At 46.6% G+C, this 26123-nt stretch overlaps 1 protein-coding gene across 2 annotated transcripts in view; it reads left to right on the plus strand.

The window, feature by feature from the left end:
- The window catches only part of LOC147615390 (SAWADEE protein), a 40687-nt gene extending 25715 nt beyond the window's left edge, over positions 1 to 14972 (plus strand). The window contains exons 3-4 of one of the 2 annotated variants that reach the window (XM_086779490.1): positions 14410 to 14491; positions 14592 to 14972. In XM_086779490.1, coding sequence (XP_086635616.1) covers positions 14410 to 14491; positions 14592 to 14594 — 85 coding nt within the window. In that variant the 3' untranslated portion in view covers positions 14595 to 14972. The remainder of the gene's footprint in view (positions 1 to 14409; positions 14492 to 14591) is intronic. The other variant, XM_086779489.1, reaches the window with a different exon arrangement.
- The last annotated feature ends 11151 nt before the right edge of the window (positions 14973 to 26123 follow it).

Here is a 26123-nt window from a genome sequence, read left to right on the forward strand (position 1 = left end):
CAACAGTCCTTTGCCAGCTTTTGGTCCCCTTGACATTCCGCACAAACTGACGTGAACACTTTTCAATTCCGACATTGCCCAAAATAGCAGTTCCCTAGATTTTAGGGATGATGTCATCTGCATTCCTTCTGGTCTCCTGACCATCTTTGACCACTATGGTCACTTCAGAATTTGCTTAGAATTCAAGATACATTCACATTTCGGTGGCGGCCACTTACTAGTGTAAACTGGCCTATGCCCTCATTCAGTGGCCATGTCCTGGACACTGTCATTCATCTTTCAGTGCAGTTCTCAGGCTTAGCCAACCACTGGTCCAAAGTCCCACTGGCTGACCCATTCTGACATTGCAATGGCCCAAGCCCTTCCAAGAGATCCCGGGGGAAAACAACAGCAACCAAAGAGAAAGGAAAGAAAAATATATATATATATTTATAAAGAAATGTAAATAAAGAAAACAACTGCAAAAAGTTTCACCTCCTGGTGACATACACAATATCATAGAAGTCCCATAAGCAGATGTACTATCAGCTATCAGTACCTTCGGGTAAATACAAAGATATCTCCAAGCGACTCCTAGATGACAATTGAACCTGTCTGTAACAAGGGAGCGGAGGTGCTACCCCCCTCTTGAGCATCAGGCAATGCTCCAGACCCTAGCTCTGCTGAACCTGAATGAGCTGTAACAAGAGTCGGCTCCAAATCAAGGGCATCAAGATAAAGTTGCAATTCCTGAGGTGAATCTGCTAAGTCACCCTCCTCCATCCACTTCGCATTCATCGGTGAATAGTTCTCGAACTTCACAAGACAACGACGGGAAACTTTACCTCGTACCTTTCTTTCCTTGTGTGCCAGTATCTGCCCGGGAATAAGAACCTCATCAAGTTCCTCCACTTCCGTCTGAGCCTCATGTGATACATCCTCAGGCACCCAAAACCTGCTTGCACTCCACCCAAGTGGTAAGCACAAGTCCCCGATTAAGCATAGTAGATCACCATTTCCAAACATAGAAAGAAACTGCCTTCCGAACCCATGAAGCCTTCGTGAAGATACCACCAGTGACAAAGTGTCGAAAGTCATAACCTTCAACCCATCTTTTACACCATAACACCTCAAATGCTTCTTGTTACTGGCCGACGACTCCTTGTCCTTGGTGTTTTTTCTCCTAAGCTTCATCTTCAGCTTTTGCTCTTCACCTCATATAGGCAAAGATACACAATCCTGCATTACCTCCTACACTTCCTTTTCACTTTCCACATGTTGAAGCTTTTGATGTGACTCTCATGAGACAACCACAAGCTCACGCCCTTGGGAAAGTTGGTGACTATCCCAACCAAAGCAACCATGGGCTCGTCTACTTGAGAAAGTCGACGATGTCCCGGCAACGAACCTTGTAAACCGGCCTTGGTCTTCAAACAAAACCAAAGGGTGGTGCAAAAACAAACTTGGCACACAAAACACTTCAACACCTTTGATGACCAAGAAAAGGAAAACAAACAGGGGGAGCTAGAGTGCTCCTGCAAACAATACACGGACACCAATTGGCCCCAAAACACAGTGGCGTTTCTTGCGGTATTTCTTTAATTGATTATAAGAGAGCTTTGATTACAATAAGGCTAGAAACTCAGCCGTCGTAGAAATCCTGAAGCGTGCAAAGACCCTGCATGATGGCTTCTTGTCCACTCAGCATCCACAAACAAGTCCAGCCATTGTTCACATCAAAAGACTCTTTCACATGGAGTCTTGTATACAGAAGCTTTCTCCCGTGATCAGGGCTGCCACAACCATCCATAGCCTCTCACCCTATTAACAACATCACACCTTGACACATCCAGTGCTGCTGCATCACAAGAAAGACTCCCAAACTGTCTCCTGTAAATAGAAGGGGCAACTAAACATGGAAAATCTAATCAATCATGAAATCTGAAAATACACATATGCATGGCAGATAAAACAAGATGACAACTTTGCACAGTACACCACACTAGGGGCTAGAAGATGGGTTGACACCCCCCCCTCTCCCCCCCCTCTCCCCCCCCCTTTATGGTTAAATTACCAAAAAGGAGTCTGCTTCCAATACAACTTATGCGGGTGCCCAGGGTTCACCACTAGCTGCACCTGTTTCTTCCAATACAATATGAAAACAAGGATACATCACATACTCTGAATTTGCTGACAATTCTCAGCAAAAGTGAGCATTCCCGGCATCAAGCACATGCATGACAACTATGGACAGCCCATAGCACTCCCACATCAGCTGGGGACAACTCAACATCTTCATCTTCTTTCTGTTTGGCTCATAGGGTAAGTCGACCAGCCCTCGATCAAAGGGCTCGCTGAAGCTCCCGCGCTCCCCCCTGCTCGCGCTTCTGTCTGCACACCCCTCACCCTGCCCGCCCTCGCGCTCCCCCCCCTCCGCCTGCACTTCGCCTTCGCCCCCCCCCCTCAGCCTGGTTTGCCTGCGCTGAAGCGCCCCCCTCCCCTGCACTTCGCCTTCGCCCCCCCCCCCCCCCCTCGCCAGCTCTCGCTTCCCCCTCTCCCGTTTTTTTTTCGTGCTACTTCCGCCCCCCGCCCCCCCCCCCTAGAGTTCCGTCTTCGCCGCCTCTCCCCCCCCCCCCCCTCCTCTTCCTTCTGTTTTTCTCTGTCCCCAGGGATTTTTTTAACCTTTCGCCTCCCCCCTCGCTAGCTCTCGCTTCCCCCTCTCCTGTTTTTTTTTCGTGCTACTTCCGCCCCCGGCCCCCCCCCCCTAGAGTTCCGTCTTCGCCGCCTCTCCCCCCCCCCCTCCTCTTCCTTCTGTTTTTCTCTGTCCCCAGGGATTTTTTTTACCTTTCGCCTCCCCCCTCCTTCGTGTGCAGCTCGGTTCTTGTAGGTTCTCCGTCTCCGCTCCGCCTTCGACGCAGCTTCAGACCATGATGGAGGTTCCTCCCGTCCCACCTCAGAGGGACTCATCTGCAGCCCCCTCGCCCGCCCCTGAGGACACCCCCATCAGGCTTTCTCTTTCGCCGGAAGAGGAAGCGAGCCTCGCCGCAGAGGTGGAATGCCTTCAGGCACATTCCACCATCTGCCGTATAGTCGGCACTCGCCCCAGCAGAGGGGAGATCCGGGATCTTCTTCAGGCCCGCCTTCTTGCAGATGTGGGCAAGATCCTGGACGTTCAGCTACTGGGCCGTGGACATTACCAGATCGAGTTCGAGACAGCCCAGAGCGTGGCCAAGGTCCTAGCCATGACTCCCCTTGACATCAGGGGTGCTCGGGCTTTCTTCAGACCTTGGCAGCATGGCTTTGACCCAGCAGCGGCCGAGCAGGGAGAGCGCCTTTTCCATGTTACAGTTTGCTTCCCTGGACTCCGCCGTGAGTACCTTTCGCTCCTTCTTAGGCTAGGAGCATTGGTGGGTTCGGTGCTAGAGACTGGTCCCACAGCAGCTTCAGTGGTGGCCAGAGCAGCTGGGCTACCTTTAGTCAGAGTTTTGGTGTCTGACATCTCCTCCCTTCCGAAGGTCATTCAGCTACCTAGGATAGGGGGGGGGGATGGATTGATCAGAGAGTGGAGTTCTCGGGGCTCCCGAACCAGTCCTTTATTTGCAGGCAGGTCGGTCATCTGGCCAAGGCCTGCCCTCGCAGGAGACCCCGACCTTCACCGCAGCAGCAGGCCCCTGATGGCCCGCCCACAGATGCGGCTCGGCAGGCAGCCTCCGGGACACCTGCTCAGGCCACAGAGACCTCGGAGTGGCAGCCTGGACAGGGGCGCCGTCGAGGGAGACAGCCGCAGCAGCACGCCCAGAGACCGTTGCAGCAGCAACCACAGTCTCAGCATCACGGGTTCCCGTGAGGAACAGCTTTGCTCCCCTCCAGGAGGAGACCCCTGCGACGACTGAGGACCAGGAGATGCCAGCACCCCCTCCTTCACCCCCCCACCCCCATCCCCCCATACCGCCTCGCTTCCACCTTCGCCGCCTCCCGTCCCCGCTCCGGTTTCGGCAACGGCTCCTTCTCCACCTCCCTCGCCCTCGCCCCCTCCTCCTCCCCCCCCACCCGCCTCAGCTCCCCGGGAGGCCCTGGCAGTCCCCTGGCGTTCACCTGCAGTCAGGAGGGCTCTGAGCACCGATCTTGATCGAGCATCGCAGAGGAGACTTACCATGCCGATTCGGGCTTCACGGATATCATCTATCCGTAGTCGGCTGAGTCGCCTCGGCACTAGACAGCGCTCGAAGGCTTTTGATTACTCCTTCACACGGCTTTTTGGAGCAGAGGACCCCCATGAGCCAGCACCCATCCGAGTTCATGTAGTGATACCTCCGGCCCGCGGGGAGGAGGCCCTTGATTCAGCGGTGGCCTTCTCGCTCCCTCTCTGTGGCCCATGTGACCGGGAGTGGACTCTGGAGCTCGCTCTTAGCACCTTGAAGACTCAGGCAGTTGAGTTTTCTCACCATGTGAGCGATCTGGAGGTGACAGATGTGATAGGCCGACTATGGGAGTTGGCTCACTTTTTCTTGGATCCCGGGAGTGTGGACGCCTCAGGGATTTGTCATTTGGTCGTTCGCATAGTGGCAGACTTAGCACGCGACCCTGGATATTTATGTATACACGAGGTTGCTTTGTCAGAGCGGGAGGCAATCGCCATGGGCCACAGCCAGCCACCCACTGGCGCCTGATCCGTGATTCTTGCACTACACCGGGTGGGCAGATTCGCAGCCGCTCGGATGGGGACTACTCTCCATCCAAGCCGCTTGCGAAGGCCCGTCGTATGGCTGAGACAGCATCCACCTCAGCAGGTCATCCATGAGAATCATCTCATGGAATGTACAGGGCCTTGGCGGAGCTCATTTTATACGCTATCGTGGTTGCTTGAGGCAGGAGCTTCAGAGATGCCTGGTTGGTGGCAGCATTGATATTTTGATGATGCAGGAGCACCACTTGGGTGAGAGCAGGATCCGGAGATATGGTTCGGTGATGCCTGGTAGATGGGACACCTTTTGGTCTGCAGGGTTTGGTCCTTTGGGTGGACAGGGAGGAGTATGCATGGTCATTGCAGATGTATGGCGGCAGGCCATTGTGGATCGAGGGATCATTGTGCCTGGTAGAGCACAGTATGTCATTCTGAGGATGCATGATGAGCTATTGGCGTGCTCAACGTCTATGCGCCCAACCATGCTAGTGCCAGAGCAGAGTTCTGCACCCAGGTTACGGATGCATTGCCAGAGGCCCCACATTGGTGTGTTGGGGGAGACTTCAACATGCTTGAGGACCCGGCCGATAGGGTGGGAGGCAGTCATGTTACAATGCACTTCACGGAGCTTGCAGCTTGGGACCGGTTTTGCATGTCACTGAGGATCACTGATGCATGGCAGCATGGGGCCTTCTCCCGCTCTGAGGATAGTCTTAGTTTCTCTCGGTCGGATCGCCGGTAGGGAGGGACTAATCTATCACGGATTGATCGCTTTTATGTGGGCGACTGGTTAGGGGAGCGAGGGGGCTCCGTCGGCATTCTCGCTGGCACCTCATTTTCAGATCATGCGCCAGTTATCTTGACATTGGAGGAGAGGACACGGGAGCCCAGCTTGCAGTTGAGGATCCCAGAGAGGGTACTTACAGATCCTAGTCTCGCTGAGGACATTGAGAGGATCTGGCATGATAGTCAGTGCTCTGACCAGGATGTAGCAGGCCAGTGTGCCCAGGGACTCATCGAGCTTAGCTCTTTTCTGCACGCTGCAGCTTTGACACGGCTGGGAGAGATTCGCGCGCGGGATCATCGGCTGAGACGCAGCCTTGCTTCGCTTCAGCGCCTTCAAGAGCAGCAGCCTGCATGTGAGTGGGTGGCGTCCCAGCTTAGCCAGGCACGCCAGGAGGTTAGAGAGGCAGAGGAGCAGAGACACGAGTTTTACTATAGTCGTCAGGCCTCTCAGTGGACGTAGCTTGGTATAGAGTGACTGGGGAGTTCTTTGAGATTACTGGACCCCGCCATGCTCGAGCAGGAGTCCGTCAGCTTGGGAGGCCGGATGGATCGGTAGCTACTGAGCCTGGAGAGATCAGAGCCATTGCCACTGGATTCTATAGAGACCTGCTTTCAGCGGAGCCAGCCACTGAGGATCAGGATACTTGCAGACAGACTGTGTGGGCCCATGTGCAGAGGAGGGTCACAGATCGTATGTGTGCAGTTCTTGGTGCGCCTCTTTCAGAGATTGAGCTTGCTGAGGCCTTGAGGGTCCTGCCACGACATAGTTGCCCAGGGGAGGACGGACTGACGCCAGCCTTTTTTATGCGCTATTGGGACCTTTTGGGCCCAGGCCTCCGCAGGGGCTTTCAGTATGTTTTGGACACTGGGGTGATGCCACAGAGCTTCTCAGAGGGCTTGATCTTTCTTATCCCCAAGGGGGAGGGAGTATCAGACGATATTCGACATTGGAGACCTATTACGATCCTCAATACTGTCTACAAGGTCTTAGCAAAGGCCTTGAGTTTGAGGATCCAGCCCTTCTTGGGGGAGTTGATTCATGCTACCCAGACAGGATTTGTCAAGGAGCGCAGTATCTTTGACAACATCTTCACCTTCTAGGAGGCGACGGCCCGAGCTAGATTTCTTGGTGAGGACTTGGTCGTGATGCTTCTCGATTTTGAGAAGGCATACGATAGAGTCGATTGGGGTTTCTTAGAGGGCACTATGCTTCGCCTGGGCTTTGAGCCAGGTTGGATTAGAGGGGTGGCAGCTCTGTATTCCACAGCTCGTAGCCAGGTGTTGATTGCAGGAGGACGGGGGCCGAGTTTTGAGCTGACCAGATCAGTCCGTCAGGGGTGTCCCCTCGCCCCTTTTCTTTTTCTCTTCTTTGCGGAGGCTATGAGCATGTATTTGACGGCAGAGGAGGTTGGTTTGAGAGGACTCCAGCTCCCAGTCCGGGGGGAGGACCTGCCCGATGCTGAGTTTGCTGACGACACGGGTTTATTTTTGCATGGCCAAGAGGCCAATCTTCTTCGGGCAGAGCAGTCACTCTAGGTTTTTAGTGCAGCTTCGGGAGCATTGATCAATTGGCGCACTGCTCTGTGCGAACCGCTGGGCTCCAGATGAGCGGCTCTCTGGCCCGCTCCTCAACACAAGAAGGAGGTCGCTGAGAGAGCCCCGGTCTCAGCAGCTCCCAAGCTCTCAGGATGCTCAAAGCAAATCTGTCCTCCCATCCTCTACTGAGGCATGTCCTCCTCATCTCTATGAAGATCCATCGAATCTCTGGTGCCCAAGTGCCCCCTGCTGGGGGAGCCCGAGCCTGCAGCCGCTGCAAGAGAAGCTCTTTCCAAGGCTCAGCGCCTGGAAGAAGCCCCCGAACAATAAGCTTTCCCAATAAGGCTCTACTCTGATCGACTGGATCTATAATACCCAAGCCTCCCTGAGCCAGCGGAAGTGTAATAACTGCCCATGCAACCTTTGCCCAGGCTGGCTGACCGTCCCGCCCAGACCACAGAAAGTTCCTGATCAGCCTCTGTACCTGGCTAATACAAGAGCTCGAGAAGATCCAGCAAGACATAATGTACCACATGGTCACTAACAGCACCTGATTTGCCACCACCACCCTCCCAACCAAGGATAGTCGAGGTGTACTCCAATACAAAAGCTTCTTCCGAATGCTCAGAAGAAGCAGGGCAATCTGCTCCTCAGGTGACAAATCTAGTCCAATCTGGCATCCCAAATACCGCACTGCTGTGCCAGGAGGAATCCATCTAAAACCGGGGTCCGGGCTCCATGCCGGAGTGGGAGCACTGCTGATCCAAAAGGCCACTGTTATATGCTGGGTTCTCGGCCTCGTCTAGCCTGGGGACCTTTGGCGGCAGGCCCAGCACGCAGTTTTGGAGACTGGCAGGCCTTCTGTAGTCTCCCAGAGGAGATCCAGGTGGAGAGGCTGAGTCACTTCAGAGGGGGATTGATTATGAGGGATGATATTCAGGAGGCACTCACAGAGGAGTGGTTCACGCCTATCGAGCCAGTGGCCCCACGGTGGATGGGAGCCTTTACACAGTTGGAGATCCTGATTGCTGTCAGAGCTTGCACTGAGGATGGCAGATGCCTCTACTATGAGATTCAGGACGAGGGCAGACTTCAAAGAGTGGAGGTGGAGTCGCCGTTGGTTGCAGAGTGCACCTTTCAGAGGATATGGGTAGTGGCCGCCGCTTCTCGGAAGTGGCATATTGACCCAGACCCTGCAGATGTGCTCCCGGATTGGCGCATATGGGCATATGCAGCGCGCCCCTTGGCCCGGCTACAGTGGGACCTTGGGGACTACGAGTGGCATGATCCTTATGTATCCCTTGAGGCCACAGAGATCACCTTTTTCCAGTATACTATTCGGCTGGGGCGGCATATTTTGACGGCGAGGAGGATGGTCTCTCTAGCGGCAGCGGGGCACTGGCGACTACAGGGACTCTCACAGGAGGTCTTGGAGGATTTTTGGGCCCGGCTCTGGGCTAGTCGACAGGTCCGCAGGATCTCGACTTTCCAATGGCTAGTCGCCCACAGGGGCTCAGTAGTTGCCACCTGGCTTGTTTTCAGCGGTCTTCCGGCGACCTGTGTCCGATGCGGCCACCCTATGGAGACACAGAGACATTGCCTATGGGATTGCCCTCAGGCGCAACAGATTTGGCTGCGGATGCTGCGTATTCTGGCCCCCCTCTCTCCAGAGGGTATGTTTACGTGGGGTGCCGCTGCTTGGTCGACTTCGTCAGGGCCTGCTATGGGTTATGAGATGGAGCAGGATAGTCAGGCCATCAGATTCATTAGGGGCCAACCTCGTCTTGTTCCGTCACCGGATTTCTCGTCCGCCAGCTGGACACAGGAGAGGGATTTACGATGGGAGCTCCTCAGCAGCCTCACCATCTGGTTCACCTGGAGGGCCCGGTGTTTCAGGGCCTTTGAGGGGAGACTGGAGCCTCCAGCAGAGACTGTACGGGGGATTTGGCAAGAGTTGATCCACACCCTGCGAGGACAGTATGACCGCATCCGGGCGACTCGGATGAGGCGATCTTGCGGCGCCAGGCCTTTCACACCACCTGGCGCAGCGGCCCCTTCTATACCCTACACACGGGATCCCCCCGTTGGCATTACAGGCCACCTGTTTGGCTTTTCCCCCCTCCTATTGTATGATTTAGCCCCTCAGTTCTTTGTACTGATGCTTGTATTTTGCAGCACCTAGGGAGAGTCTCCCAGGCTGCCTTGCTTTGTTCACTGCTCTATTTTTCTTATGAGCAGGAGAGGATCTTTTGTAGCCCTATGGGCGTTTTTTTATAACTAATGAAAGGATCTTTTCTCGGAAAAAAAAAAAGTCGACCAGCCCTCAGTGCATGTTTTCAGCAGTTAACTAGCCCTCGGTAGCCACAGAAGAAAGCGACCAGTTGTTGTGCTCAAGCCTGCAAACCTCGGGTCGGAAGGAAAGCTGTCTAGAAGCCCACGACTAGGTCTTCCTCCCTGTTTTTAACCTCTGTCCAGCCTCTATTCCAGCTGTAAATCAGCCGCCCAGCAGTGGAGAACATGTAGCAAGAGTCGGCCAGCTTCTCCCATGCATCCAGTGAACTTCAGTCGCGATGGATGTCTGTAGAAACTTGCCAACAGGCTGAAAACCAGCCGACCAGCCCTCATGCACTCTTGAAAAGCATGCGCCCCCCCCTCAATCTGGAGTTTTTGTCAATATTGAAGGCTCCCCTGCTGAAAATAGCCCACACGTGTGCTTTTCTGGTCCAGAAAGGGGCGCCTACATGGTCCAAATAATGTCCAGTGCCTGGTCTGTGGGGGCTGCCACGTGTATTAAATAAGTCCTACTCAATGCGTACTCACTTATAAGTTGTCCGGTCACTTATAAGTGAGTGTGAACCTGCACCCATAATTATTAACATGTGAACTTATAAAGCTGTAAATTGAGTTTTTGGGAATACTTACCACCTGCAAAACACATGTAGACCACCTGTCAGTCCCAAACAGGTGTGCACATACACGTCCACAGGGTGCCTAGGCGTCCCCGTCCCCATGGATAACATAGGAAGAAATCTCAGGCATTGTCCAGGCAAACAAGACAAGTCATCCAAAGATAAAATCAAAGTCATGCACACACGAGTGCAATTATATTGGAAGAAACACCCATCTGCTCAGTTGTATCCGATAAAATGTCCAGGGCTCATGATCCTTCCGGATCCTTCCCAGAACATAAATACACAAGATCTCTAGGATAGCTAGTCCCAGAGACTTTCATCATGTCAGGCTCCATGGCCATACATGTACACCATGTCAGGCCCCACAAGCCATACATGTACTGTCATGTCAGGCTCCAAATGCCACACAGACACACCATGTCAGGCTACACTACCCATACATGTATGTCATGTCAGGCTCCACATGCCACACATGAACAAAAGAAAAATAGAAGCTGTAAGGAATTTTGTGATATCTCCCAAAAGAGAACTCGCATCACAGCACAGCATACCATACAAATTTACAATAGACACACATGTACACTCCTCCTCTACCTTCCAAGGGTACTAACCATCTCTGTCATGGATTCTCGAACCCCTGTCCAATCAGTAGCAAGGCTATATCAAACATGTGTCCACTCCTGTGACCATTGCCTGCCTGTTTCAGCAAACATTGGGTGACCTGTTTCCCCTTGAAACATCTGATCTGGCCCAGCATGAAACCCATGTCTGAATATGTCTGGCTGTAGTTCTGCCCCTCAACTATGTTACATAGGTATGCCCAAAACTGCAGGTCTCTCTGTTCCTTCGAGGCAGGAAGAAAGCAATCTGCTCCATGGGTATGCACCCATGAAAGCTTGCATCGCTGCTCCCATGCCAAGAAACATAACCAGGTGACCTTGTACTTGGATTGTGAACCATACCCAACTGTACCATCTCATGTGACTAGTACACAATATCATAGAAGTCCCATAAACAGATGTACTGTCAGCTATTAGTACCTTTGGGTGTATACAAAGATGTCACCAAGTGACTCCTAGATGACAACTAAGCCTATCTGTAACAAGGGAGCGGAGGTTTAGGCAATGCTCCAGACCCCAGCTCTGCTGAACCTGAATGAGCCGTAGCAAGAGTCAGCTCCAACTCAAAGGCATCAAGATAAAGCTGCAATACTGGAGGTGAATTTGCTAAGTCACCCTCCTCCATCCACTTTGCATCCATCGGCGAATAGTTCTTGAACTTCACAAGATAGCGACAGGAAACTTTACCTTGTACCTTTCTTTCCTTGTGTGCCAATATCTGCTCGGGAATAAGAACCTCATCAAGTTCCTCCACTTCCGTCTGAGCCTCATGTGATACATCCTCAGGCACCCAAAACCTGCTTGCACTCCACCTAAGTGGTAAGCACAAGTCCCCGATGAAGCATAGTAGATCACCACTGCTAAACATAGAAAGAAGTTGCCTTCCGAACCCATGAAGCCTCCGTGAAGATACCACCGATGACAAAGTGTCGAAAGCCATAGCCTTCAACCCATCTTTTGCACCATAACACTTCAACTGCTTCTTGTTCCTAGCCGACTACTTCTTGTCCTTGGTGTCTTTTCTCCTAAGCTTCATCTTCAGCTTTTGCTCTTCACCTGATACAGGCAAAGACACACAGTCCTGCACTGCCTCCTGCACTTCCTTCTCACTTTCCACATGTTGAAGCTTTTGATGTGACTCTCATGAGACAACCACGAGCTCGCCCCCTTAGGAAAGTTTGGCCAGAGCAACCACAGGCTCGTCTACTTGAGAAAGTCGACGATGTCCCGGCAACGGAACCTTGTAAACCGGCCTCGGTCTTCAAACAAAACCAAAGGGCGGTGCGGAACAAACACTCGCACACAAAACACTTGAACACCATCGGGGACCTAGAAAAGGAAAACAAATAGGGGGAGCTAGAGTGGTCCTGCAAACAGTACACGGACACCGATTGGCCCTAAAACGCAGTGGCATCCCTTGTAGTATTTCTTTAATTGATTTTAAGAGAGCTTTGATTACAATAAGGCTGGAAACTCAGCCGTCACAGTAGAACTCTTGTAGCCTGCAAAGACCTTGCGTCATGGCTTCATATCCACTCGGCATCCACAAACAAGTCCAGCCATTGTTCACATCAGAAGACTCCCACACATTGAGCCTGATACAAAAGCTTTCTCCCATGATCAAGGTTGCCACAACCATCCATAGCCTCTCACCCTATGAATAACATCACACCTTGGCACATGTAGTGCTCTTGCATCATAACGACGACTCCAAACTCTTTCCCAAAAGAGAACTCACATCACAACAGAGCATACCATACAGTCGACACACTTGTACCAACCCTCTCTGCCTTCCAACGGTACTATCCATCTCAGTCATGGATTCCCGAACCCCTGTCCAATCAGCAGCAAGGTTGTACCAAACATGTGTCCATTCCTGTACCCTCTGCCTGCATGTGACCTATCTCCTGGCCAAACCAAAAACATGTTTCCTCGAGAAACCTACGACCTGTTTCCACATGAAACCCTTAGGCATGTTTCCCCTTGAAACCTTTGTCTTGTTTCCATACAGAACCATTCACAACACCATTCAACAATAGTACCAACAATAGCATACATCTAGTTACCTGTTCCCTCATGAAACATCTGGAAACATAGAGATGTCCATAACTGTAGGTGCCTCTCTTCCTTTCCAGCAGGAAGACAACAATCTGCTCCATGAGCATGCAGCCATGTGCTGGCTCATATAGTCAGGTTCACTCTATGGACTAGCACTCTTATCTTTATGTTATGGTTATAGAGAAGTAAGAAGAAAATGGACAATTCAGCCATCCTTCTCTCTTGTGTGCTTGTCTACTCGTGTGTGTGTATGAAAGTTTGCTTACAAGGAGCTCGAGCTCACCCACTCCCACGCATTCTTCTTAGACTGGGGGTTCATGGTATGGGACGGGCATGCCTTGAGTGTGGGATTTCCAAGGTTGTGTTGGGTCTCTAGCTTGGGGGGGGGGGGGGTAGCTTACCATTGGTAGTTGTTACCATTGTGTATGGTTTGGAGCCTATGGTTAGGTGGCAAGTGCTAGCCTATCCCTTCTATGCTTTGAGAGCACTTTGCCTCGATCATATATGGACACTCCGGACATTGCCAGCTTTCTGGCTCAACACTTAACTCTCTCTCTCTCTCTCTCTCTCTCTCTCATAGACCTTTTGGGTCTTTTGTAAACGTTTAATATGTCTTTCTTTCTTTCTCCCTGTGCCTAGTTGGCCAAACCAGACACTCCGAATTCCCAAACAAAAATGACACTCCATGTAACTATTTGGCCCTCCTAGCACTATTCACATGATGGAACCCTTGCCCGGACAGTGGACAGGTAGAAGAAAGCGTGGGAATAGGGACCATAAAGTTTGCTTATGGAAAAGCACCAGTTTTGGTCAAAAAGCAAAGAAAAGCAAAAGAGTCAACTGAGTTGACCGTGAGCCAGGAGCACCACTAGCAAGAGGAGATTTTGAAAGCAAGAATTAGTAGAAGACAGCCAGCATTTAGGGACAAGCTGTTATTCCATCAAGCATTCCTTCTTCAGCAGTCATGCAGCCTCGGAGAGCTCATCTCTGTGCTTGAAGGCAAGAATTAGCAGAAGATAGCCAGCATTTGGGGACACGCTGTGATTCATCAACCTGGGCTTCTGTTTGTGTGTTACTTCAGCAGTCATGCAGTCTCGGAGAGCTCATCTCTGTGCTTGAAGGCAAGAATTAGCAGAAGACAGGCAGCATTTGGGGACACGCTGTGATTCATCAACCTGGGCTTCGGTTTGAACTTTGTGTGTTAATCTTTTGTAACTTCTAGACAGCCATTCATACTTCTATCCATTGTATATCTGAGCTTAAGTTCTTGGAGTTAATAGAATTTGAGATTACTTGTGTGTGATTGTGTTTTTCCAAATCTTCTGCTGTTCTTATTTCTCTGTAAGCGATTTCATAGCACCAGTAGGTCTATAGTTGTTGTAGTGTTGCTTGGAGGATCATTCTAGATCTCGTCATAGTCGCCTGCGGAGTTGACATTGTTTATCTGGTTCTTGACATCATGTCTCAATGGCAAGTAAACTAGCAAGATGCCTAGGCATCTTTGATCTGGATATCTTGGACTGAATTTCTTTGGATCCTTCCTAATAGAAAGTGTTAGGTCAATGGTCCTCTGTCTTGATCACCTCTAGGTGGCAAAGCTGATGCGTGTTGTGGAGTATATACCCCAGACAACATTGTCTCCATCCCCAATTTATGGGAATGAACAGTGAGCGGGCTCATGCTATCCCGCAGTGCCTTTGACGGTGCCTTTGACCTGTATGTGTAGCAGGCCTCTGGAATGAAATATCAAGTCTCTCCCCATCTATAATAATACCCTTTGAGCCCCAAACAAGAGGGAATGATTTTTTTAAACAACAGAGTTGAATGATTGCAGACCTTGGGCTATATCGCGAGCACATCCTCATATATTGGACTGGAACCAACTGTACGGTGTCAGCGCTGCAGCTACTCTCAAGGTTATTCAAAATTTTTCACTTAAATCTCCCAAATAATATCTTCTTGGCAAGAATTCCTCAATTGATTGGATACATTGTTTTACCTTTTGGTTGCACTTAGTGATTGGCCTAATGATGAGTTTCAACAGTGGGAAGAGAACAAAGAGGCTGGCATGGAAGACATTGGAGATGCCAATGGAGGCCTGTCAATCCTTAGCAAAGGAACTGAGGAGTATACGATGGCTGTAGGCAAACAAAAGCTTTTCTTAGAACAAAAGAAAAAGCTTCGTCTCTGCTATCTAAGGTTTAGTAAGGAAGAGAGAGAATTGGAGGCTTTGGTTTGAGCATTCAATGCTGGTCTGTGCATTGTAAACTTTGTGAGCTGAAATGTGTCGGTTCTTTCTGAATGCTTGAAAAGTTTGGCTCCCAGGCTGTCTTCACACTTAATAGACCATGCAACTTTTGATTTTAAAAATTTATAAGTTTTTAAATGATCACTAAATTATAATGAATTTTTCGAGATTGTTTAAACTGAAAATTATTAACAGAAAAACTGAGAATCCTGCAGGTCCATTATACATAATTTGCAGGTTTTTTGTCAACACTGAAACTCGGGCAAGGCAGATGCATATCTCGAGCCTCATCTATTATAGCCTTGGCACTTGGTAGAGCTAAAATTGCTGGCTTCTAACTTGTAATAGACTAACAGTCCTGAGTGTTTATTCTATACTAATGTATTTTGTTACTACGTAAGTAGAGAGAGAGAGAGAGAGAGAGAGAGAGAGAGGTCTACAAAAGACCCGAAGGGTCTGTGAATGTACGAGTACACGTGAGTACTCTATGACCTTAAGTCGTCCCAATGGTGGGTGTCTTATAGAGGACATGCTATATCAAAATTATGTGGTAGAGTACTCTTCTGCCACAAGAGGATGCCCATAATGACCTAGAGCTGTTGTAATGATGTCTCAATAGATACAAAGAAAGAAAGAGAGTTCTATTAACGTGTGTAGAAGGCCAAATGGATCTATAAGACCAAATACATAAATAAAGACCATGGAGATTTTATGCTAAATGTGGAGTCGGAAAAGACCAAACTTAAGTTGTGGTGTTCATCTACTATGCCTCTAGGGAATACAACATTTTCAATAGCACAAGATTGGGGGTTTGTTGGATGTTGTAGATGCTGTTGACAGTGGTACCACTTAGAGAGAGAGAGAGAGAGAGAGAGAGAGGGTTTTGGTTCACCCACTTACATCAATAAGTTAGTGCCTTTGTTATTTTTTTCCATTCTCATACGAGTCGCTTCACTTTCCCGTGATTGTGAAACACAAATAGCTCTCCCTGTTTTGAGTGGATGTGATGTGATGTGAATCGGGATAGATGTGAATGGATGAGATGTGATGTGAGTGCCATGGAGTAAAAGTCATATCCTCACTTGTTACATGAGGTAATTTTGTGCTGTTTTAATGGGGATGCCAAACCAGGATGGGCAGCTTGTTTGTAAAGCTATGTTGCAAGCAATGAGATCCATGTGGGTGCAATACTATTGAGATGTGTCATTACTTTTGAGCTGTGGTGCTTGTTTTGATTTGCTAGTTCTCGATAAGTTACCTTTATGACTAAGGAAGCTCTCCCAAAGACTCTGTTACTTTTCACGTGCCCTATGTTATAGAGCTAAGAGGTGGCAATGCAGTGATGCAGAATGTATCTCAAATTCCAATGCAAATATATGAGGTGCCAAATTATGACGCCCATGCAACTGTTGGAAAAAGACAACTAAATGGAGCAAAGAAAACATGTCCATGTTCTTTTTTCTCGGTCTGCGAATCCGCTCTTGGTTTGCATCTCAAATTCAAATGCAAACATAAGAAATATGCTTTTGTAACTATTCGTCGTAGGCAGTAAGGGGAAAGGCAAGGAGCTATAGCAATGATGAGAATAGTGTAAGAGAGGATATGCAGGTATTCTTTTTTTCCTCCATTCACAAATCCTGTCTTAGCTGCCTTTCAAGCAATTGTAGATATTCTTTTTTCCTCAATTCACAAATCCTCTCTTAGCTCCTTTTCAAGCAATTGTTGTACTGCTAATTGTAGTTAAGTGTGTTTTTCTATGTCAAAGGGCTTGTAAATGGCGTCGATGTTTGAACAATTCGAAGTTTTACATTTTTGGAACTCAATTTTTGAAATGGGTGTGTAATTAGCTTTCTTTTAAAACTCAAAGTGATCCAGCTAGTGATGTTAAGGGCATAGGTGCAATGGTCTTAGCTTTCTTTTGTTGGTTTGCCTCACCATTATGTTGTATACGCCAACAATTTTCAGCACTTTTTCTGTACTAACATTTTATTGTTGTGAGAACATAAAGCAACAACACATCACAATCGGTGAGCATCCTTAGTGTGATGATATTAATTGTAACTTTATCTCCCCAAGCATGTGCTCTCTCCCGTTTTGTAAATTGATTTGTCCTTTGAAATGGATTTCCTACAAGTGCCTTCACACGTGTTATGACAAGATATGAAAAGCGTTTTCATTTGTCACAAAAACCAATCTCCATATGCGTTATGACAAGATATGTGGAGACTTGCTTTGTCACAAAAAACGAATCTCTACATTATAGAGCACAACTCTGCCTTGTAATAAATAGAAATAGGAGGTTGTCTGTGCTCTTAGGAGAAAAGGGCATATGATGGTTAGATGATGAACAAAGGCTAAGTGCTAATTAAAGAGTGAGGGAATGAAGAATGAGTAGAGGCTATGAAAGAGCTAGATCCTCCATGATGATCTATGCATGCATTCTAAATGGTTGGAACACTTAGAGAAGCTCTAAAAAGCGTTGAATCAATACAAGTTTTGTTGAATATTGTTGAACCTACTCAAGTTCATCATCAAACATGGGAAGGTACTTGGTCACATGGTATCAAGGCACCATAGCTAAGGATACCAGAATCTATTGATGCTAAGGAACTTTAGGGGACTGTGGATTGCAAAGACATGGTATCCACCATTTATCCAAAAGCCTATCCAACGGAGATCTATCTAGTAAGATCTCTACCAAACCCTCGAGGCATGTAATAGAGTTTTACCTAATCCCTAGGCTTCATTGGACTGTAGTCAAATTTGGTAGTGATGTGTGTGAACACACTAGGACTAGTCGATGCACTTTTTTCCTTTTTAGGAGGTTTTCTCTCCGTGCTAGTATACTTATCTTTTTTATACAACACACATTCATTATCTATCTATCATCTCATTGTGTGCTCCCTTGAGCTTCTCCACTCTGTGTGCGCACGCACACGCATTTTTGCAACCCTATTTTCAACATTTGGTATCATGGCATATGCTCCTTGCTCCCTGTGCTTGCCTACCCATTATCCCAAGTTACATGTCTTCTTGAATCGGATAAAGGAGCCCTTTTTGGAGAAGAAAGAAGACCGTGAAGTGTGTAGTACTTTGTACTACAGTATTGCGGGTGGTTAGATTTTGTTTCAAACGTGTTTTGGTGGGCGTTCGCATCGTTTCTGGTTTTTTGCAGACATCTTCGGGAATCGGATTTGCACTGTTCTTCATTGAATTTTGGAGTAATTTTGTCAGATCTACTACAAATGGGTGTGCAAATACACGAGAAAGTATCTACGAGCTTTACTTCAGTGACATCGATCTCTACATCTTATGAGTAAAATTTCTACTCACTATATTCTACATTTCTTTTATACACCTTGCAGGTCTCCATTGTCAGCGACCTTATTAGCAACCACCTTTGTTACATCAAAGAGTACTGAGCACTTTGCAGATTGCGTGATTACTTGCTTAGGTATTATCAGAAATGGTAGACAATGATGTATCTCAGATGTATGTCCCAACACAGGACAACTTGGCAAATTTGTTCATGAAGGCTCTCCCACAAGAGAAGTTTGAAGCTTTTTGCAAAGCTTTGAGCTTACTTCCCTTTGGGGACTAGTCTGGGCTCTGGACTATCACAGTCCAAAGAGCCTGGCACATCTCTGTACTTCTAGTGCCATCTCACCCCTTGTTCACAGTATCACTCCTAGGGGGGATTTGTAGCCATATTTGGTAGTGATGTGTGTGAACATACTGAGACACTTTTTTCCCCCGTATCTCAATATACACCCATCTTGGGGTATACTTATCTTCTTTGTGTACAACACACATTCATTATCTATCTATCATCTCATTATGTGCTCCCTTGAGCTTCTCCATTGTGTGCGTGTGGGTATGCGCGTGTGCATGCATTCTTGCAACCTTATTTCCAACATGGATCCTCGTTAAGATGTTAGAAGCTCAAGTCTTCTACAAGACATAAACCCTTACGAAAAACCTCATGGATTATACCCCAATCTTCAAAGCTAAAGAGAATCATGTTGCAGTCTAGAACGCCACTTAAAGCCTAGCAATTGACATTCTATTGGATCCCAACCAAGTTGCTAGAAGTGCAAGGCTTCTATGAAGGGAACCCTTATATTTGGGTTCCAAAGTCATGAAAACCCACACCATAAGCCTTTGCAACCATGACATCAAATGCTAGACCAAAGATGGAGTGCCAAGAGCCATGCCTTTGATGCCAACCCTAAAGCTTAAGTAGGAATGGAGAGCAATGGGTTCCACCTCGACTTATATGCCAACACCACCTTTAGAGAAGTTAAACCCATGTTTGTTCCAATCTTAATAAAGAGCCACCCATGGTGTTAAACCCCAAAGAGTACCATGCACACACTTCCATGGCATCACCAAGCAAACCCAAGGCTCAAAAAGATTACCATGATCCCACAACACGTGTGTGGTGCCACATTGCAATACTAACTTGGCCAGCTAAAACTTGAAAGACAAAGCTTAATCAAGTGAGCTAGTAAAGAGTAAAGCCAACAACAGTGATGTCAAGGCTTTCATGGTGGATGGTCTCTGCCTTCGCTCAATGAGGCCACACTACGATAAGTCAAAACCTTAAAACCCTATGGTACATATGTAACAATAGCACTTTATAGTAATTTTACATACACTTTTACCTTGGGAATGATAAAAAAATATGAAACCCAATACAAAACTAAAAATGGCCATAAATTAAAAAACTTAAAATCTCAAACAAAATAAAAAATGACCAAAAATTAAAAACATGTATATGTACACCTACACTCACCTGTATATGTGCACCCATATATACACACATGCACACTCAACCCCCCTCTAAAAACTACTCCCCTTAGGTCATTTTTTAATTTTTAAGTCCCTTAGATGCTTAAAAATTCTTTTCCTAAATTTTGAAACACCCTCCCGTGGAGAAAATTTCCTCACCCACATATACATAAGTTGCGACCAATAATAATAATATTAAAAAAAAGAAGTTACCATGTCATCACATAGGCTCCTATTTTCATGTCATTAAAAAAATACCAAAAAATTGTAATTGCCATAGCACTCTGACTGTCAGTGATAATGGTAGTGGATGAGGACTCGCCAATACCGAAATTGCAGTAAGGTGCATGAGCCAAACACACTCAATTGTAGCTTTAAATGCTACGGTGTACTCAACTTCATAGCTAGAAGTGGCCATAGTGGGTTGCTTCTTACTGAGCCATGATATACATGAATCACCAAGCTAGCATCAAAAGAGTCACCTGCATCTTCATGACTTAGTCGTAAACCTGGCTCCATAGGTGTAGCCACAGGTTTATAGTCTTTAAGATTGAACCTCTTCAACAATGCATCTATGTATTTCCTCTGCAGCATAACAATGCCATCATTACGCTACCAAAACTCAATGCCCAAATAATAGTACAATGGTCCAAGATCTGACATCTTAATAGACTTCTCTAAATCAGTTTTACTATAAAAGCTAAAATATGATCATCATGAGGAGTATTTCATCAATGTATAACATGATGACCAATAAAACATCCTTAGTCCCCTTAATACAGAGGGTATTGTCATAGCAGTTGGGTTGTTGCAAGGTTTCACCATAGTTAATGCCTTTCTCTTGTGTGTAATCCTTTGCAAGGCCTAGCTTTGTATCGCTCAACACTTCCATCCGCTCTACGTTTGAGCTTTTAAACACATTTCATACCAATGGCCTTCTTGCCAAGAGGAAAGTCTACTAAATCCCATGTATCATTTTTGAGTATCGAGTCTTACTCAGATTACATAGCACTCTTTCGATTTTTAGATTTCTTTGCTTCATCAAAGGATACAGGTTCCTCTTTATCACATAAACTAGCAATAAGAGCATGAGTTGCGTCAACATGAGATGCATGATTAGAACCTGCACATGTTCTACTAGGCAAAGGAGTGGCCAATTTGTTGTCATGTAGTGTTTGCACCAACCATTTTGGCATACTTTTTAACTCCTCAATTTTCCTTATTTTCTCATCAACTATATCATCCACATTTACCTCATCAATAGGCTAGTTTGTGGGTTGAAAAACATGTTGATTTATAATCTATGTGGGCTGACTTTCAGCATTTCTTTGATTACCCAAATGCTCTACATCAATGTATCCTACATTGAACAATGGAAGGAGAGTGTCAAATATGTCATATGAACATACATTTTGTTGTTTTTACAAGCAAGGCCGAATTGCATATCCCACAAATATAACATCTCTAATCATAAGAATCTGCTTGGTAGTAGGATGATAGAGATGGTAACCCTTACTTTTCGAGCTATTCTCCACAAAAATACATTTAACAGTCTTACCATCAAGCTTGCTGCGAAGTTGCTCAGGTATAAGTGCATAAGCAAGACAACCAAAAATATGTAATTGAGTCATAGAGGACTTTTCTTCCATTCCAAGATTCAAAAGGCGTAATTGTATGCAAAGTCTTTGTAGGACACCTATTCAAAACATATGTTGGCACACATGATTTTTTCTAGCTAGAAACCATGAGGTAACTCCTGATTTTTGATGACCATACAACGTGCCATCTCCATGAGAGACCTATTTTACGTTCACTACACCATTTTGCTGAGGTGTATAAGGTACAGTACATTGGTGTTTTATCCCATGATCAACCATGTATGCATGAAACTCCTTAGACATATACCGCCCTCCCCCCCTTTGATCAGTACGCAGGGTACACGTAGAAGCATTTTGAACCATAATAGCAAAGTGCCTAAAGCACATAAAAACCTCTAATTTCTGTTTCAATGGATATACCCAGGTGTGTCTGGAATAATCATCAATGAAAATGATAAAATAGAGGTAGCTCCCAATAGATGGTGTCCTCATAGGACCACATATATCGGCGTGTATAAGCTACATTTTTTGGACAGCTCTAACTGAACCATCTTTGGAAATTGATGCTCGTTGCATTTTTCCAAGAATACAGCCCCTCACAATCATGTTTGATAGGGGCTTTAAGATGTGGCAGCTCAGACACCATGTTATGTGTATGCAAACATAGCAAACTACCAAATTTCAAGTGACCAAAGCGTGCATGCTGCCAGAGCTTAGCATCACCCACTGCCTATATGGAAGAAACTGTACACATAGCATGTTTTTGTCTTTCATATGCATCTTACCTATAAAGGCCATGAGACAAAGTACGAGAAGCAACAATTGTCTTGCCGTCACTACGATCATGAAAAATACATCTGTTATCCTCAAATTGAACCACTAAGCCAACCTTAGTAATGGCAGAGATAGATAATAAGTTCTTCTTGATCCCTCGTACATATAATATGTCTGAAAGCATGATTATTCCACCATTTGCAATAGTGAGAACAATTTTACCAACTCCTTTTACAAGGTATGAGGAGTTGTTTTTGCACATGTTATAATGTTCCCGTGTGGAGTAGATTCAAGTAATGAGAACAAACTATGATGAGTAGTAATGTGCTCATTAGCGCCACTGTTAAAATACCAAACATGTACATTTGTAAACAGCATGCATACATCCTTATGCGAAGGATCATAACTGCATTGCATAATGAAAGCCCAATCATCATGTGCATAGTTTGTAGATTCTTTATTTTCTACATTGGATGTTGATGCATCAGCTTACAGCAGTTCATGAGTCTTTTTTTCTTCTTCTCCAGCCGTTTCTAGACTCATTAATGTAGTGACCAGGTTTCCTTCAATAGTTGCATTTGCCATTTTTCTTTGGCTTGTTACCTTCCTTGTCTGCAGGCTTGTCAAATGACTCTGATTTTGGATTTACCTTTTTCTCTTTCTTGACTGGCAGCAAAAGCGTGATCTCTTGTAAGCATGACAAATCTGTTTTGCCTAGATTACTCTTCTTGCAAGAGTACATAAACAAAATGCTCAAACTTTAAGGCACTTGGATTGCCTTTCATCTCATAAGTCTAATGGTAGAAGCACAACCTTGATACGAGTTTGGCAACACATTCAAGACAATAGGTACCAATGAACTGTCATGATATATTTCATTAACACTGGCAAACTACTCCTTAAAATCCTTGAATTTTGTAAGAAAACTATCCATGGAGTCTCCCTCATCCATATGCTCTAACTCTTATTGCTTGCGTATATAGACAATATATGCCTCATTATGTACCTGGTACACTGACGCAAGTGTATCCCAAGCATGTTTAGTAGTCCTACATAATCAAATGTGAGGAATGATGCTCATCTTAAACCAACAAAGCAAGCAACACATGTGCTTGTGCATCTCTTCCATCCCACTTTGTTTGTTTCTACATAGGAGGTATGTTATGCTATGGTAATGCACCATGTGAAACTGAGTCCATGTCTACAGATATGCCTTCTACATTATGTTCATCAGAGGAACCAAGATGTTTCTCAATACCAACCACAACATGCTAGAATTGGAATAGCTGACAACAAGATACGACACACAGAAGCTTAGAAGCTTGAAGTTGGTGTGCTCTTTAGAGTGAGATAATACAAGCCACACATTAAAAACAAGCCACACTCCACACTATCCTAAACCATGTGTCTAATTATGGTTAGGTTATTTTCTTCCACGTGTTAGATTATTAGTATGTACTTGAAAACACACACACCTTCTCTCAACAAGTACATTCACCCACAGTCATGAGCCAAGTTGAAAAGTAAATGTCACATACTTATTTGAGCCCAATGGGCGGCTTAGTAATTATGTTTGCAACTTGTTGATGTGTCAAACAATGAACCGCATCAATATCCCGACTTAGTGAAAAGATGCAGGGAGGAAGCGTGTACACACACACACAAACCCTAAAAAAAACACGCAAGATGAGAGGCTAAAAATTCTTCTTCTTCTTCTTCACAATAAAAGAGTTATACTAAAAAAGATAAGGGAAATACAACATAAGTACTAAAGTACTATGTACACGCGGTCCATAATGTGAACACACTAAGTGTGAGCTGGCAAGATAAGTATGACATAACTCAGTGGTGGACTAATAGTTGGTGTAGTCCAATGTAGAATCACTGGTAAAGATCTATCATGTCAGCATCCTACTAAATACGTCAGTGATGTAAGTGGCGGAAATGGTCACCCAAGCATATCATAAGTGTCACTTCGTGTGAAGCTTGACATCTTAACACTCCCCCCCTTAAGCTCAACTATATCTCTAGGACTTTAAGCATAGTCTGGAATCTACGAAGCTTCTCTGCTCTCAGGGATTTTGTGAAAATGTTACCTGCTCCTCTTTGCTAACATACACGAGATCAATGTCTCTTGATTTCTTAGACTCTCTCCTCTCTCTCTCTCTCTCTCTCTCTCTCTCTCTCTCTCTCTCTCTCTCTCTCATGAAGTGATAGTGGAACTCTACGTGTTTGGTTCGTGCATGAAAAATTGGGTTTCTCGCCAACTGTATAATGCTAAGTTTGTCACAATAGATAACAACCTGTCTGTCAACCTGCAGCTCCAAATCACCAAGTTGCTTGCGCAACCAAGCTACCTCACATGTTGCCAAGCTACCTCACATGTTGCCATTGCAGCACCCCTATACTGTACCTCTGTACTAAGACCCTCTCAGGGATAATGGACCTCTATGTGTTTGGCTCGTACATGAAAATCGGGTTCCTCGCCAATTGTATATTGCGAAGGTAGTCACAATAGATGACAACTTGTCTGTCGACCTACAGCCCCAAATGGGAATGGTCACCGAGGGATCTTGGTGGAGGGAGCTTTGGAGAGAGTTTTTCTTGGCTGTCCTCTCTCTACTTGAACAATCTCTCTCTCTAACTATTGCCACCACCATCTTCGTCTACCACCGCCGCCCATCCCGACCCACACCACTCTCTCTCTCTCCTTCTCCCAACCTCTTCCCTTCCCCCTCTCTCTTCCCTCTCCCACCCTCCCTCTCTCACTCTCTCTAGGAGAGAGAGTGTAGTGTGGGCTATATCCATCTCTATATCCTCCTCTCCCCTTCTCCCACCCTCCGTCTCTCTCTTCCTTTCACTCTCCTACCCTCCCTCTCTCTCTCTCCCTCCTTTTCACTCTCCCACCACCCTCTCTCTCCCTCCCTTTCACTCTTCCACCCTCCCTCTCTCTCATCTCCACCCTCTTCCCTCTCTCTATCTCCTTGCCCCACCACCACCACCACCACCACCACCACCGCCCAGTCCACCCTCTCTCTCCTTGCCCCACCACTACCACCGCCCAACCCACCCTCTTTCTCCTTCTCCCAGCCTCTTCCCTCCTCCTCTCTCTCTTTCCTCCCTTTTTCTCTCCCACTGTCACTCTTCTATTACCCTTTCCCTCTCCCACCTTCCCTCTCTCACTCCTTGTCTCTCTTTGCTAACACTCTCTCTTCTATTATCTCCCTCCATTTCTCTCCCTCCCTTTCACTCTCCCACCCTCCCTCTCTATCCTTCTCTATCCTCCTATCCTCCTATCCTCTTTCCCCTTCTCTCTCTCTCTATATCCTACTCTCCCTCTCTTTCCTTCTCTTACCTCTTATGCCCCTTCCCTCTCTCGCTCTCTGAATCTCTCTCTCTCTCTCTCTCTCTCTCTCTCTCTCTCTGCTCACTCTCTCTATTCTTCTCTTTACTCTCTCTCTCTCTCTCTCTCTCTCTCTCTCTCTCTCTCTCTGTGTGTGTGTGTTAACTCTCGCTCTATCCTTCTCTTGGCTCTCCTTTTCTCTATCTCTTTGTCTGTCTATCTCTCTCTCTCTCTCTCTCCATCCTTCTCTTTGCTAACTATTCAGTCCTTCTTTTTGCTCACTCTCACCTCCCTCCCTTTGTCTCTCTCTCTTTGCTCACTCTTCAGTCCTTCTCTTTGCTCACTCTTTGATCACTCTTCAGTCCTTCGCTCTCTGAATCTCTCTCTCTCTCTCTCTCTCTCTCTCTCTCTCTCTCTCTCTCTCTGCTCACTCTCTCTATTCTTCTCTTTACTCTCTCTCTCTCTCTCTCTCTCTCTCTCTCTCTCTCTCTCTCTCTCTCTCTGTGTGTGTGTGTGTGTGTGTGTTAACTCTCGCTCTATCCTTCTCTTGGCTCTCCTTTTCTCTATCTCTTTGTCTGTCTATCTCTCTCTCTCTCTCTCCATCCTTCTCTTTGCTAACTATTCAGTCCTTCTTTTTGCTCACTCTCACCTCCCTCCCTTTGTCTCTCTCTCTTTGCTCACTCTTCAGTCCTTCTCTTTGCTCACTCTTTGATCACTCTTCAGTCCTTCTCTTTGCTCACTCTTCAGTCCTTCTCTTTGCTCACTCTTTGATCACTCTTCAGTCCTTCTCTTTG

Source organism: Cibotium barometz, chromosome 40 (genome assembly GCF_041138505.1).
Source record: "Cibotium barometz isolate CiBa-2024 chromosome 40, ASM4113850v1, whole genome shotgun sequence".
In the NCBI taxonomy this organism is placed as follows: Eukaryota; Viridiplantae; Streptophyta; class Polypodiopsida; order Cyatheales; family Cibotiaceae; genus Cibotium; species Cibotium barometz.